Genomic DNA, 13,373 nt, shown 5'->3' with positions numbered 1-13,373 from the left:
CCCCCACTTCCAAAAATCCACCCCCACCCCAGCAGCGACCCCCTTGTTTGGCCCACTGCTCCCACAACGTTGATTTGATTGTGCGGCTGGCGCTGGGGCTGGGACTGGGACTCGGGGCTGTTTGGTTTGTCCATAATCGCAGATTTTCTACTCGAATGTTCTCATATTTATGTATGCATGCTAGACGATACAATGCCCACAGTAACAGCAACAACAACTACAACAATAACGACAACAATTGTGTCTATGAACATTTGAAAAATTTCCACTGCAACTTGAGTTTATGTTTTATTTATTATTTAGTTTTGCTGCCGTTTGCCTGTCCCGTTTGAGTGAGTGTCGCCTGATTTTTCTGTTTACGAATAAAGCTCATCTCTTATTCAAAATTTACAGCGAACCGGTTCGAGCAGGTTCTCTTTTAACTATGTGCTGCAATCTGAACTGCATCATGGCTACAGGAGAAAACTAAACATGGCTCAAAAGACAATTCTGATTAAAACAGTTTTTATTTAGCCTGGAACTGCAGAATTATGAAACTAATCAGAAAAGGGCCAAAAGTGAATCATACTTTGGTGTAGACAGTCTAGAACCAAAGTCAGTTTCAATTTGAACAGGGATTTTTTTTTGAGATCCGGTCGGAACTGAATCACATTTTATATTTATGCAATATACAAAGTTCTTTAAAGTGGTTAATTTTTTAAGCCTATATAATTTCCAGCTATAAACATTCTTGTTATGCTGACAGAAATAACTACGAGAAAATCATAGCTAAACATAAAGTCATCCACATTTCTTATTTGGTTTATAGATTCCATTCAATTTAGTTTTCGTATCCTATAAAATGACTCCAGCTCACGTTTCTTCCAATGAAAATATACAAACATTGTTTTAAAGCCTTCAATTATTTTTTATTTAAACATTTGAAATATTTATTTTGTATACGTATATATAATTTTTGTTTTTTTTTTTCAGGCTAAGCAGATTTAATTATCATAGTTTTTTAAGCAATGATTTAGGTCCATCAGCGCAAGAACTTAATTGTAAGCATAGGTATTTTATCATTAGCTGATCATCACAACAAAATTATATATTAATAAATTATAAATGTAAACGAAATACGAAATTATCATTTTTAAAATTATAAATCACAAGATTTCAATATATCGTAGCTCAGGAATTTCAGTTTACAGTTTGATTTGTAATATCTATAAAGATTAAAATAAATAAATTCAGTTCGAATTTTAAAACAAATCAATTTAACTAAATAGTATTTTCTTTTAATGCAAATAATAGGCTAAATCACTTTCTCTGGTTGTTGACGAAAAAAAAAAACAACTTAATACTTAATTAAATTTAATTAAAATATAAAGTATACATAAGGATAATGTACTTCGAAATTTCAAACAAACTCCCCTTATTGTTTTTTTTTTTTTTTTTTTTTTTTATAAATCAAATTTGTGTGCGAAACGAACATTTCTAATATATAACTCGATAGAAAGCCTTTAACTACATTAATGAATGGGAATATTGTTTAAATATATGTTTAGATAATGTAAGTTTTTTTTTTTTTTTTGGTTATGAATTAATTATCTCATTTCTCTGGAATGGTTTTCAGTGCGGCTGCATCTGTTTTTTTTGGCGCCACCAGCTCCGTAGCCAGCTCAGGTAGATCCGGTATGGGATCACGCCAGTAGTTAAAGTTGGAGAACTCGATGTCAACTTCATCATGCTTCACGGGTGGAAATAGTTGATCCACAATATAGGTCATGCTGCAGTACCTATAAAAAAGTAAGCAAAATTAATAAAGTCGAGTCAATAAACAACATGAATTATGCAACATTATTGAATGTTGGCCATTGGCTCAGCGCCCAAGCGTATGCAACAGAAATTCGATTCGCAAACTAACCTCAAACGTAACCTAACCTCAAAGCTGCGCAGCAACCTAACATAACCTCAAACTCATGCCACGTGTTTTGCAAAAGTAAATAAATCTCAATGATAAACAGCCAAAGAGTATGCACACATTTTATTTGTGTATAAAACTTAGAAAGTAAATAAGAAAACAACTAAAACTATAATCCTTACGATCTAATTCTAATTGTTCGCCAGCTTTTAAGACTAGGCATACTTCGTGTGGGTTGTTAACTTATCACTAATAATAATAATAATAACGGGGAGTTAAAGCTATCAAAGTTTTGCTCCCCGCTATAAAGCTAATTATAGAAACTTAATAACTAAAAATATTTGAATATCACAAATTTAGGATAATTCCCATATTTTTGACTTAGTCATGGGTTAGGTTAATTTAGCCATTTTGTTGGCGATTCTAGTAATATCTCATTTTTGGCACCATGTCTGTCGCCCATTATGAGGCTCATATCCTGATCATCAGCTTCATCAACGTCAACGTCGTCATCATTATTATCATCATCATCATCATCATTATCGGTGGTGTATTGTAGCTCATCAGACAATTCCTCATCCTCGAACGTATCGGTGCGATATTCGTATTCATCGTTTTGCGTCAACAGGGGAAAGTATTCATCGACCTCGAGCGACTGATTGATGTAGCCACTATAAATTTGACAATCGAAATGCTTGAGTAGAATTTGTTTGTACTCTCCACGCTCTTGATCTTGATTTGCGATTGATAGTGCGAATTTTGAATTTTTGGTAGTACATTAAATGAATTTTCCTAAACATACAGATCTACATACAGACGATATATAGATGGTAGTACTTATTAACTATAGACACACCTAGCTTTGCTTTATGAGGTTAATCAATTAACAGAATTCGTATGTGGCATGAATTTGCAAGGCTTAAGCTCCCTAATAACCGTCTTTTGAAAGCACATGAAAGCTATTAGCGAGCTTTTGTACAATGAGTGTAAATACAATTAAATGAGCTTTAAGGCACATAGCTTGTTTGAGCTTTTCGCTGAGCCAAAGGTTAACAAATGTATGAGTGATTGGACCACAACCATTTATAAATACATATGATACGATATTTGGTACTTACGATGACTGGAATGTTTGGGTCAATTCGTGTTTCAGCTCACCCTTCGTGTTGATCGTAAATATACGCATAATGGGTATACCAACAGCTCGATAGGCCCACACATCCTGCATAATAGAATATTTCTTATTAATAAGTATTTGAGCTCATACAAATAATAAAGTTTGACTCACATTAATACGATTGCCATAGCCCGCATAGAAGGGATCCTTCTTCGGGAATAGATCGCGAATGTCCGATAGACAAGCGATCTTAAATTGTTCCGGTTTCTTTTCAATGACTTCCCGATGAAAGGCGGAAATCAATGAAGTGGGATTCAAGAGCAATGGGCCTTCGGGCAGCATTACATTCCCCTGCCTGATCGATCTCAAATATTCACGTGTCACGCGTGATTGGCCAATGGCGCGTGCCGATAGGTACAGCAACTTGTAGCCATTCTGTTCAATTTTTGAAAAGAGCTGAGCAACGCCCAGCTGCGCCCAATCCTTGCCAACCATGGGCAATATGTGTCCCAAAACATCTGATTTCGTAATCGTGCCATCGATGTCCGATATGACGACCTTATCATTATGCTTCCAGCGGAACAAATAGCACTTGCAGCGCGTTGTGCCTTGATAAGCGGTCGTTACACTGAACTCGATTTCATTTATGCCCTCCTTAAGATTTAGTTTTTTCTAAATATAGAGAGAAAGATTAGATCTGGAAAAAATAAATATGGTAAGCTGTAGAAGTCACTCACAATAGCCGACGAGCTGAGACGCAAAGTTTTCTTGTATCGCTCCTTTGTCTCATCGCTCTTATTTGAGCCCATGGTCAGTTCCTCCAGATTATCCACTTGGGTAGATGTATTTTCGGGATTTACCAAGGAATCGGTCTTGCTGAGCGTTGGATCGCTCAAGTCTGGAGAATTGGGCCGCGATGTTTGTGTGCTGACAGCTGCTTGATCGCCATCTAATAGAAAAAAACATAGGCTTAAAATCAATTAAGAGATTGCTTCGAAAAGAACTTTACCCTTCTCATCCTTAGATATTGAATCATTCTTATGAATTTTCGCCTGATTAGGCACCGCATCTTGAGATCTACGCCAGCTCCACCAGGAACGCTTGGTTTGACCAGGATGTTCCGTTTGGTGCGACGCTTCCGGCTTGTCATCATCCGCTGCTTGGGCCGAAGGCGAGATCAGCTGTTCTATGGCATCCTGAAAGCAAATAATATGAAGCATTAAAGAGTTTTCCAGGTAAAAGGGATAGTAAGGTCCTTCTAATCAAGCATTAATCAACACTTACATCAGTTAGTTGCTTCTGGAATGTTATCATTGTCATTACAATGGGACATGCAGCCGTCCACGTATAGTATTTGCCATTCAGACGTACAACTAGATTTGGTGATGCGAACATATTTGGATTTTTGCATACCTAAATTAGGGATACAGCGGGTCGCAGGCAAGCATGAATATACATGTATTTGTATTTGTATTGTTTTTTGTTATTGTTAATTTGTGCAGCGTGCAGTGCTGTGTAATGCCAGTATTGTGGGTGGAAGTGCAGACAGTTGCACAAATAACGAGTTACAAATTTATCGATTGGTAACGATTATTACCTATATTATATATTGGCCTGATATAAAATGAATAAAAAGTCATATTCAATGAGCTTGGGAAATTCCGCAATTTAAACGAAAATCCAACGCCTGAATACACCTAATAAAAAATATCGCTTGCTCGCTACCAATCGATAGTTGTGTAAGCGGTTAGGGCTAAACGGGTTTGATATGTTTAAACTTACATCAGCATAGGTGACCAGCTGTCTATCGAAATCGTCATCCTTGGGTGGTGCACCATTCTCCTGCATGCCGCACATGGACATGGCCACGAAGTCCAAATATCTATTCAAATATAAATTCAGTGGATAAGACATAAATTCTTGATAGTCGCGCTGCAATCGCATTCGCCGAACAGCTACCCACTTCTTGCCATGTGGTGCGAGCTGTTTGTTGTGGGTCTCATCAAAGTCCGAATCCAAGCTCTTCTGATTCTCCTCCAGTGAACTGGGTGAATGGGGCAGACTAGTGCCATTGCCACTCTCGCGATCCGTCTCCTTGGGCTTGGGGCTGGGAAAGTAAAGAGCTGCCATCTCTGGATCCATGCTGCCCACTTCCAGATCAGATAGATAGATATCGCCCGCCTCTGTGGCGCCCTCCTTGCGCAAACGATTCGCCCGACGCATAAAGCTAAACATATTGCTTATCATCCAATGCCGTTCGCTCTGCTGGGCATCTGCACCATTGGCTGCTCCCTTGGCCTGCTCCGGTGTGGGCAGTTCCCCCCATTTCCACAACGTGCTGTTCTCAACGTCCAGATGACGTTTCTCTCGCATTGTGGTCTCGAGTTCGCTGTCACTTTGGATTGGCGTCGATGGTCGGCCCGCGTTCCGGCCAGCGCCAGCGGCCCCGATGCCCGTTGGTGTGGTTATTTCTGTGTCGCTGAAGAAATGTATGTCCAGATCATGGCGCATCGAATTCGTGGGCGTGGCAGCATGGTTCAGTTCGCTTAACGGACTATCATTGCCCGTGTGTGCGGTTAGGAGTGCTGCCGATGCCTGCTCATCATTGGAGGAGGAATTGGTGTTCGCATTGGCTTTCAGAGCCACCACATCCGTCTCATCAATGTTGCTGACCAGCATCGAGTTGATAGAGTTGGCGTCTGCATTGGTCGTCTCGCCGCCAGCGGCGCTGCCCGCAGAGCTGCTCGATGATGTCTTGCGTTGTGTGTTCTTCTTCTTCATTTGCGACTTCTTGCGTCGCTTCTTCGTCTTGTTTTTGGCATCATCTTTGTTGGCATCATTGGAGACGGTTGTGGATGCCTCTGCAGTTGTGCTTGTGGGTGTTGCTATCAACACCTCCGGTTTGGCGGATGGAGGTGTTTGAACTTCCTTTGCTTCGGGTTGGGATATTACCTGTGTCTTTTCAAGGCTTTCTGGTTGTGGTTCCACTTTGGTTCCCGCTTCAGATTCGGGTTTTATATCCGACGATTTCTCTAGCTTTTCGGGCTGCTTTTTCTCCTGGAATAGCTCCTCATGCTCGGCCCACTCCTCGCGCATCTTTTGAGTGGTATACTCCTTGAGTGATTCATTCAATTTACGCCGCTCCAACATGTTGTCTGTGTGCCTGGAGGATGCAGTGAAGCAATTGAATTAGCAAGTTGATAATTGTGATGGAGAACAAGATTTCTAGCAAAGCTTTGACTACCTGCGGTGCGTATAGTCGGAGGCCTGATTCTCGAATTTCTTACTGCCCTCGGTGGCAATTTCCTTTGGCTCCTCTTTGGAGAGATCAATTGAGTTGCGACGCGGCATCGGCAACGGTATTTGCAAATCATCGCTAGCGGTTCTATAACATAATGATAATGATGTTTTAATGTAGCTAGCTGCAATTTAGCCAAATGGAATTTACAAACAGAATGACCACCTACTTGTCAGTTGTGCGCATATCCTCCAGTGTATCTATGCTCTTGTTGTTCAGAGATTGCAGAAAGCTCTTTGGTATGGGTGAAGTGGCTAGATTGGCGGGCAACTCATCATCGTCATCCTCCAGGCATTCCTCCACAAAGAACGCCTCACCCGAATCGCCCAATTTCATTTGTATATCAACGGGCACGCCATTGATTTCAATGTCCACCTTAAAAGAGAAAAATCAAAAGTCTACTATTACTACCTGTTCCCTTCGTCTATATTTCTGTCCCTTGTTACTTACCACCTTCTCTCGACTGCGCAGCACGCCCAGCTTGCCGAAGCGCACGTGGAAGGGCGAACAGACGAATTCGCCATCGGGCTGCTCTACGGCGATCACATCGATGGCTCCAGTCAGTGTGGCCGCATTGATGTCATTGTAAAAGTCTTGCAAATTGCTAAAAACGCGCGCCAAACTGTTCATTTTGTTAAACTTTAATAGTTGTCGATATGCGCACACTTGTATCTTCTATCGATATCGCGTTGGATTCGATTCAATTCGATTTAATTCTTATTTGCTCTTAAATCGTGTGCGTGTTTCTTCCGCCTTTAATTGTATGTGTGCCAGTGTTTTTAATAAGTATACATTTTATTGCACGTGATGTTGTTGCTGGCGTCCAGTTCGCTTTGCTGGTGAATCAATCGTTGGCAACTGCAAATGACAGAAAAAACACAGCTGTAAGTCATACACTGATATATTTAAATATTATGTACATATGTATGTATCTATATGTATTCTGATTCTTTTTCCGTTATGCTTATAAAAATAAACCCTTGCGACATCTAGCCAAATCATTTGTGACATTTCAAATGTAGCGAAAACAAGTGCAATAAATGCAAAAGATGAAAGCAACAAGAAATTGGCTAAAAATACTCTTATTTTTATTTTGTTGTCGCTAACTGTTTTCAATTTGCGCGTGTCTTCCTTCTGCCATGCTCAGAAAGTCAAGGTTAATGCATTGCGAATGCAAGCAAAACAAATACGAAGAGCGAATTATGTGGAAGGCAAATTTGTTCGAATTCGCTTTGGGTGTTTATGTATATATTTTTGGTGCAGACCATATTGGGTATATATTGTGTAATATTTGTCTTTATGTTAAGAGCCAGATATCCTAGTAACATAGCGTATATAGCGATACTTTAATTAATACAAAAATAAACATCAAAGAGAAAGCCTGCCCACGCAGTACATGTGACATTCAAAGTGCATTCACTGGGCTTATTTGCTTCAATACAACAATAAAGTTCACGGGCAAACAATAACTCTACGCAGGTACATGTAACTGTAACGCTTGTTGCCTTTAGCAACAGCAACAGAGCTTTCTGTATATGTCTGTGTGTGTACGCGTGCATATCTATGCAATTGTTATCGATAAAAGAAGATGGTGTAATAGTTAACCGTTTTAGTGGCGTGTTTTACCGATTTTATGCTTGTGTGTAATAAAACAATAATATCGCAGAGACACACGGGTACAGACACACACTCACACAAACACGCTTATTACTCATTTCTCATGCCACTGGAAATAAACATCACGCGATTTCACAAGACGGCATTCAAAGCAAGCACACATACATAATAAATACATTCATAGATTTGTAAATTTATAAAAAGCAAAATATTGTGTTTATCAGCTTAGTGACATGTTGATTAAGCTGTGCGTTTCGTAGTATATATGTATGTATGTAGGTATGCGTAGGTAAATCGTGCTCAACTGCTCTACAGACCACTAACGCACACATGCAAAGTGTTTGGCGTTTAATAATTAGAATTTGCCCGTCTACTGTTAAGGTCAATGTACAACTGTGTTCAGCAATTTCATTTTTTTTTTTTAGCTAGATTTTTGTATTATTTTATCATTGAACTTTTATTGTTTTTGCTTATCGCGCAGGAAACGGTCAAAAATATTATGAGGCGTCTATTATTCTTGCACTTAGACATGTTCGTCGTGTAGTTGATAAGGGTTTTGATAAACGCGCTTTCTTTTGTTGAATTGACTAATGACAACTTGAGCTGTTTAAATTAGCTATATTTAGTTCATCTCCAATGGTAACGCAGACAACACGCCACCTATCACGCGTCGTCGGCTTCGGCGTTACTTTCACCTGCAAACAAAACAAAACGCAACTCAACGCAACGTGCGAAAAGCCCCAAGCAAAACAAAACGCATAAAAAAAACTTGCAAATGAAAAAGCTTGTGCAAGAGAGAGAGAGCGAAATGGATAACAATGCAATTACTCGCCGCAGCAACAACTGTTAGAAAACCAGACGGCATTCAAATGGGCAAAGCGAATTAGTCGTAAGCAGCGCAGCGGGCCAACCAATTGACGTGTATTAAACAAATTTTTAATGTTTGTGTTTATTTATTAGTCGCAAAGCTGCTTAGTGAATTGTGTTGAGTCACGATCAAAGTCCAAGACATGCACACACACCCCTATGTATTTAAAACAAGAACAAAAACATGAACAAAGTCGAACAATTTTGTGTGCCAAGAAAAATCACATTGAATTGCATGTTTCTAGTATAATGGAAATTTTATGTGTCCGCTACCTTCGTTGCCTTTTTTTTTGGTCTTTTGGTTTTCTTCTTTAAAAATCTATTTATTTCGCTTTTGTGGTTTCCTTTGTATTTTTGTTGGATTTTCAAGAAAAACTAGGAAGACCAGATTAGGCCTCACTCTATTTCTGCAGCAGCAGCACTTTAAATTGTTTGCTGTAGTTTATAAATTTGTTTTTTTTTTTTGTTTTTTGTTGGCACAATTTCTTGTTTAGATCTGTACAAAATGTTAACAAGTTTTATTTTGTTGAACGGTTTTATTTTTAAGTCTTCTCCGTCTTGCTTGTCGCTTCGACGGCAGCGTTTGCACAACTGAATGCTAGAGCTACGACAGCGCCTCTTTGTACTCGACCCGAGCAGCAGTCCAAAGCTAATTAAATTAAGCAGCTGTCTGTGCATGTGTATGAGTGGGAGAGCGGCGTGCACGTTGCGCGCACTGCTTAAGAGAAAAAGAGCTTTCTGTTGTGTTTGTTTGACTGAAGAAGAAGAAGAAGAAAAATAAAAAACCTGTAAAACCGGAAAGTATATCTTGTAAAAACATTGTCGTCACAAAAAGTTGTTGCTATGGTTGGTTGCTGAGCAGCTGTTTGTGAGCATTTTGCTGGATTGTCTTTTTCGTTCTCTCTCACCCATTCTCATTCAGTTGCTCTCTTCAAATGTACACAACAAGAAATTTAATAACTGTGCTTATCAGCTGTGCCTTAAGCAGCTGCTGTTGTACATTTTGCAATTGCAGTATTTTACGTACATGTGTTTATATGTACTTGTGTGCGTGAGTATGTGTAATATGGATTGATGGGGATGACTTCGTGTCGTTCGATGTTGCATTCGATAAATAAAAGCTTTTAAACTAACCGACCGACAGGAAATATCTATATGTATTTAGTATACACATGTACACATGAGTGTATGTATTTATGTATGAATGGCAGCCGTCAAGAAAATTCGATCAAGAGTCTAAAACGCACGTGCTCACGACCTTCTCGTATTTGCGAAAAAAAAGGAAAGAATAATATAAATTCTGAATATATACTCGAAAAATTTGTCACAGTTTTGTTCGGTGGAATCTTTTCTGCAAAATGTGTCTACAAATTGTTGCCGAGTGCCAAATGATAAATAATACATAGCTACACTGAGGGAAAAGATAGAGTAAAAAAACAAAAACTTACCGTAAATATATGTAAACAAAAAAAAAAAAAAATTTAATTGAAAAGAAGAAAACTTAAAATCAATTTTAAATATTTTATAGATTTATTTATAGATATAAATAATAACTCTAAAGACAAATGCGTAATTATGTATGTACATTGAACATATTGTACCAAAATAATATAATATAAAATGTAATAATTTTGCTTTCTACTTCTTGATCTTGTTTAATTGCTATGTTTTGTCAATTTGTATGTATGTATATAAATATAAGTATATATATTTATCATAGATAATTATAACAAATACAAAATAATTGGCAAATGCAGGGCATACAAATAAATACAATTGTATATAATATATAAATATATATATGCGTATATATATGTTTATATAAATATGTTTATGCTAAGATCTAACAATTAGGAGAAATAAAATAGCTGATGAAAAATGAAGTTTCTTTCTAGTTTGCTAATAGATTTTCTTTTTAGATTTTGCATTAGATTTATTACTAGTAAACAAAAATGCAAATGTTGTTGTTGTTGTTGTCGTTATTGTTGTAATTACTGATGATCGCTTGGGATCTGCTTAGTTTCTATTTGCCTTTACGACGCGCATCCGTTATAGCACCCCAGAGTTCGATAATGAAATCATCGGTAAAACCAAAAGATTCTAAATCGGAATTATCGACAGCTTCCGCAAAGTCCATCGAATTCGATTTGTTGTCACCCAGCTCCCAGATCTGAGACGCCAGCTCCGTATCATTGATGCCCATAAAGGATTCCAGCAATCCATTGATGGCTTCGACGCCCGCTTTGGTGGCCTCGTCGAATTTCGGCTCGATCTGTGCATTGCCATTGGCCTTGAAGCGTAATGTTTCCTTGCCGGAACCATAATTGCGACCGCCATTGAGTCCAGGCGCCGAACCAGATGCACGCGATTGGCTACGCGGTCCGATACCCTGGAAACCGCTGCGCACCGGCTCGACCAGACGCAACGTGAACGTCTCACCCGTCGCAATATCCTTCAGCATGCGTGCCACCTCATAATGCCGTTTGCCCACCATATTCACTCCATTCAGCTTCTCGATATGATCTCCCACCGAGATGTGCTCGATGCGATCGATAATCGAATCCTCCTTGATGCGCTTAATGAACGCATAGCCAGCCCCATTGTCGGTGATGGTCAGACCCAAAGCATCCTGCGTCTTGACTATCTCAATCTCTTTGGCCCGGCCCTTGCGATGGGCAAATATAAAATCATCTAGACCAATCTGTCCGCCCAGCAGACGTGTCATGTCCACCTTGTGCGAATTGAGAGTACAGAATAAAATTTCATCTTCGGATATATCAAAGCATTCGGCTATCTTTTTGTACAGCTCCCGGACGCTTGCGAAGCCAGTGATCAACCCCGTCGGACTTCCATGTGCTAATTGGCAATGGAAGATCAACGGCGGCTTCTTGTCCACATCATTGTTATTATTCTGATGATTGTTGTTGTTATTCTGTGTATGGGAATCATAGGATTTGCTGCGTCCTTTGCTATCCTGACTGACATCACTGTGATCGGAGCTTTTCGACGATTTACGGGCAAAGAGCGGCATATTTGTAATAGAAAAATCCTCTTTCCTCTATATATATATTATGATAGAATATCGCTCGCTTTATATATGTATATATCTATCAATATATGTGTGTATATTTATCTGTGTACGTAGAAGAAATATGGGGCAGTGTTTTTTGAATAGTTCGATATAATAGACAGTATAAAGGTTAGCTTTATTATTAGTTCCGTGTCCATATAAGTGAGAGATGTGTGTATTTGTATATACGTATATTTGTGTGTGTGTGTGTATGTGTTTGTATGTACATATGTATAACACCCGTAAACCGAAACACTTATAGAATCTTATCTAATCTAAGCACAACAATTTATAGTCGCGGTCCAATATTATATTGAATTATTAATATTGAATTATTTTAACAAATATCAAGTGCAAGTGAGGTTAAACACGTTGAGCAACAATAGATCGTTCGGCTGCTTGTTAAATTGAACTGTTTCCTCTTACCCAGACTAAGTTGTGAATTAAACAGTGGAAATTTAGCTAATATTTTAAAATTCGAAAAGATTGCACGTCGCGCAGCAGAAATAAACCCGATGAAATAGAAATATAAATGAAATTTTTACTTTTCTGTAAAACTGGCAAAAACTTTTGTTACTGCTGACTTTTTATATTTGATAAGATTTTAATGTGACAAGCGCGTGATAAGTGCACTCGAAGAGAGCAGTGACAGCAAAAACAGAGAGCGGGAGAGAGCGAGAGAGAGGAAGTGAGAGTTGTTGTGAAGATAACGTATGCTTAGCCACATAGCGGCATAGCTGGGCGAATTAACTTCAATTCGCCTCATTCCACCCTCATTACGTTGAGTAGAGATGCAACTTGAAGTCGCTGAGGTCGATGTGACCAGCTGCGCTCAACAGCTGTAACTATAATGGTATATTTTAGGAAAATGTGTTTTGTTATCTTCCGAATTGGGCTTTTGCTTTGATTTGTGTGATTCTTACATTACTTTGTACCCTCGCTGCGCTTCGATATTCCTGTAACACACTTGCTAAACGTATATGGCAATAGCACACAAAAATTTGGAAAAACTAAAGCTAAACAAATTTTAAAATCGAAATCGAACATCAAAAACTAACAACACATGAAAGATTAAACAAAGTGCAAAGTTATATATGAATTATATATGACAGGGCTTATGGTATGGTTTACTCATCAAGATATATGAAAGAATTTCAGACAAGATAGACAGATGCAAGACATGACAAGACATGACATTGAAATATGAAGTTTTTTATAATAATAATATAAAGATTCTAGTTAACTGAAATGAAATACTCATAAAGATTCAATATTAGAAATTTGATAGAGTGTACAGGTAAAGCAATTACTTTCTAAAATTCCCCGCTACAAGAATCTTCACAGAAATTTTAGCAAAAAAACTGAAGAACTTAGGATTTTAGCTAACTATTTATAAGGGATACTGAAAATGTGTTTACAAAAAACAAAGACGAAATATAGTTAGAGCAATCAAATTTAGTCATCGAATTTAAATCGTTCAAGGCGTAAGTATTACATAGTA

The 13,373-nt window shown here is 38.3% G+C and overlaps 2 protein-coding genes and 1 long non-coding RNA gene across 6 annotated transcripts; 1 reads left to right on the top strand and 2 right to left on the bottom strand.

Annotated features, from left to right (window-relative positions):
* The first annotated feature begins 109 nt into the window (after nucleotides 1-109).
* Nucleotides 110-1,146, top strand: LOC122757719. The gene is made up of 2 exons (XR_006357830.1): nucleotides 110-332; nucleotides 394-1,146. It is a non-coding gene; the product is annotated as an uncharacterized LOC122757719 (long non-coding RNA).
* Nucleotides 1,147-1,336: 190 nt separating this feature from the next.
* On the bottom strand, nucleotides 1,337-6,948 carry LOC6579175 (phosphatidate phosphatase LPIN3). 3 transcript variants are annotated; one of them, XM_032730268.2, is made up of 11 exons: nucleotides 6,769-6,948; nucleotides 6,488-6,693; nucleotides 6,265-6,405; nucleotides 4,984-6,183; nucleotides 4,803-4,902; nucleotides 4,305-4,433; nucleotides 4,030-4,216; nucleotides 3,758-3,969; nucleotides 3,192-3,692; nucleotides 3,022-3,125; nucleotides 1,337-1,778 (listed from the first exon to the last, which is right to left on the bottom strand). In XM_032730268.2, exons 1-11 carry the CDS (start codon nucleotides 6,946-6,948, stop codon nucleotides 1,592-1,594), a joined length of 3,147 nt encoding a protein of 1,048 aa, XP_032586159.1. In that variant the 3' UTR covers nucleotides 1,337-1,591. The 3 variants fall into 3 exon arrangements, with proteins under 3 accessions (XP_032586159.1, XP_032586158.1, XP_032586160.1); XM_032730267.2 differs by lacking the exon at nucleotides 1,337-1,778 and adding an exon at nucleotides 2,000-2,574; XM_032730269.2 differs by lacking the exons at nucleotides 1,337-1,778; nucleotides 4,305-4,433 and adding an exon at nucleotides 2,000-2,574.
* Nucleotides 6,949-10,709: 3,761 nt separating this feature from the next.
* LOC6579174 (PDZ domain-containing protein GIPC3) lies at nucleotides 10,710-12,945 on the bottom strand. 2 transcript variants are annotated; one of them, XM_044010863.1, is made up of 2 exons: nucleotides 12,796-12,945; nucleotides 10,710-11,935 (listed from the first exon to the last, which is right to left on the bottom strand). In XM_044010863.1, exon 2 carries the CDS (start codon nucleotides 11,831-11,833, stop codon nucleotides 10,826-10,828), a length of 1,008 nt encoding a protein of 335 aa, XP_043866798.1. In that variant the 5' UTR covers nucleotides 11,834-11,935; nucleotides 12,796-12,945; the 3' UTR covers nucleotides 10,710-10,825. The 2 variants fall into 2 exon arrangements, with proteins under 2 accessions (XP_043866798.1, XP_015019022.1); XM_015163536.3 differs by lacking the exon at nucleotides 12,796-12,945 and adding an exon at nucleotides 12,299-12,438.
* Between the last annotated feature and the right edge of the window lie 428 nt (nucleotides 12,946-13,373).

The sequence above is a fragment of the Drosophila mojavensis genome, unplaced genomic scaffold (genome assembly GCF_018153725.1).
Source record: "Drosophila mojavensis isolate 15081-1352.22 unplaced genomic scaffold, ASM1815372v1 contig_80, whole genome shotgun sequence".
NCBI classification, from domain to species: domain Eukaryota; kingdom Metazoa; phylum Arthropoda; class Insecta; order Diptera; family Drosophilidae; genus Drosophila; species Drosophila mojavensis.
This window is presented reverse-complemented; position numbering and strand designations above follow the sequence as displayed.

What these genes read in the sequence shown, in the direction of transcription:
- LOC6579175 (XM_032730267.2), bottom strand. Translation starts at nt 6,948, where the DNA reads ATGAACAGTTTGGCGCGCGTTTTTAGCAATTTGCAAGACTTTTACAAT. An exon ending in GATATGCGCACAACTGACAA is followed by an intron (nt 6,406 to 6,487) that starts GTAGGTGGTCAT and finishes ATTATGTTATAG; the next exon opens with AACCGCTAGCGATGATTTGC. An exon ending in TCCAGAAGCAACTAACTGAT is followed by an intron (nt 4,217 to 4,304) that starts GTAAGTGTTGAT and finishes ATTTGCTTTCAG; the next exon opens with GATGCCATAGAACAGCTGAT.
- LOC6579174 (XM_044010863.1), bottom strand. Translation starts at nt 11,833, where the DNA reads ATGCCGCTCTTTGCCCGTAAATCGTCGAAAAGCTCCGATCACAGTGAT.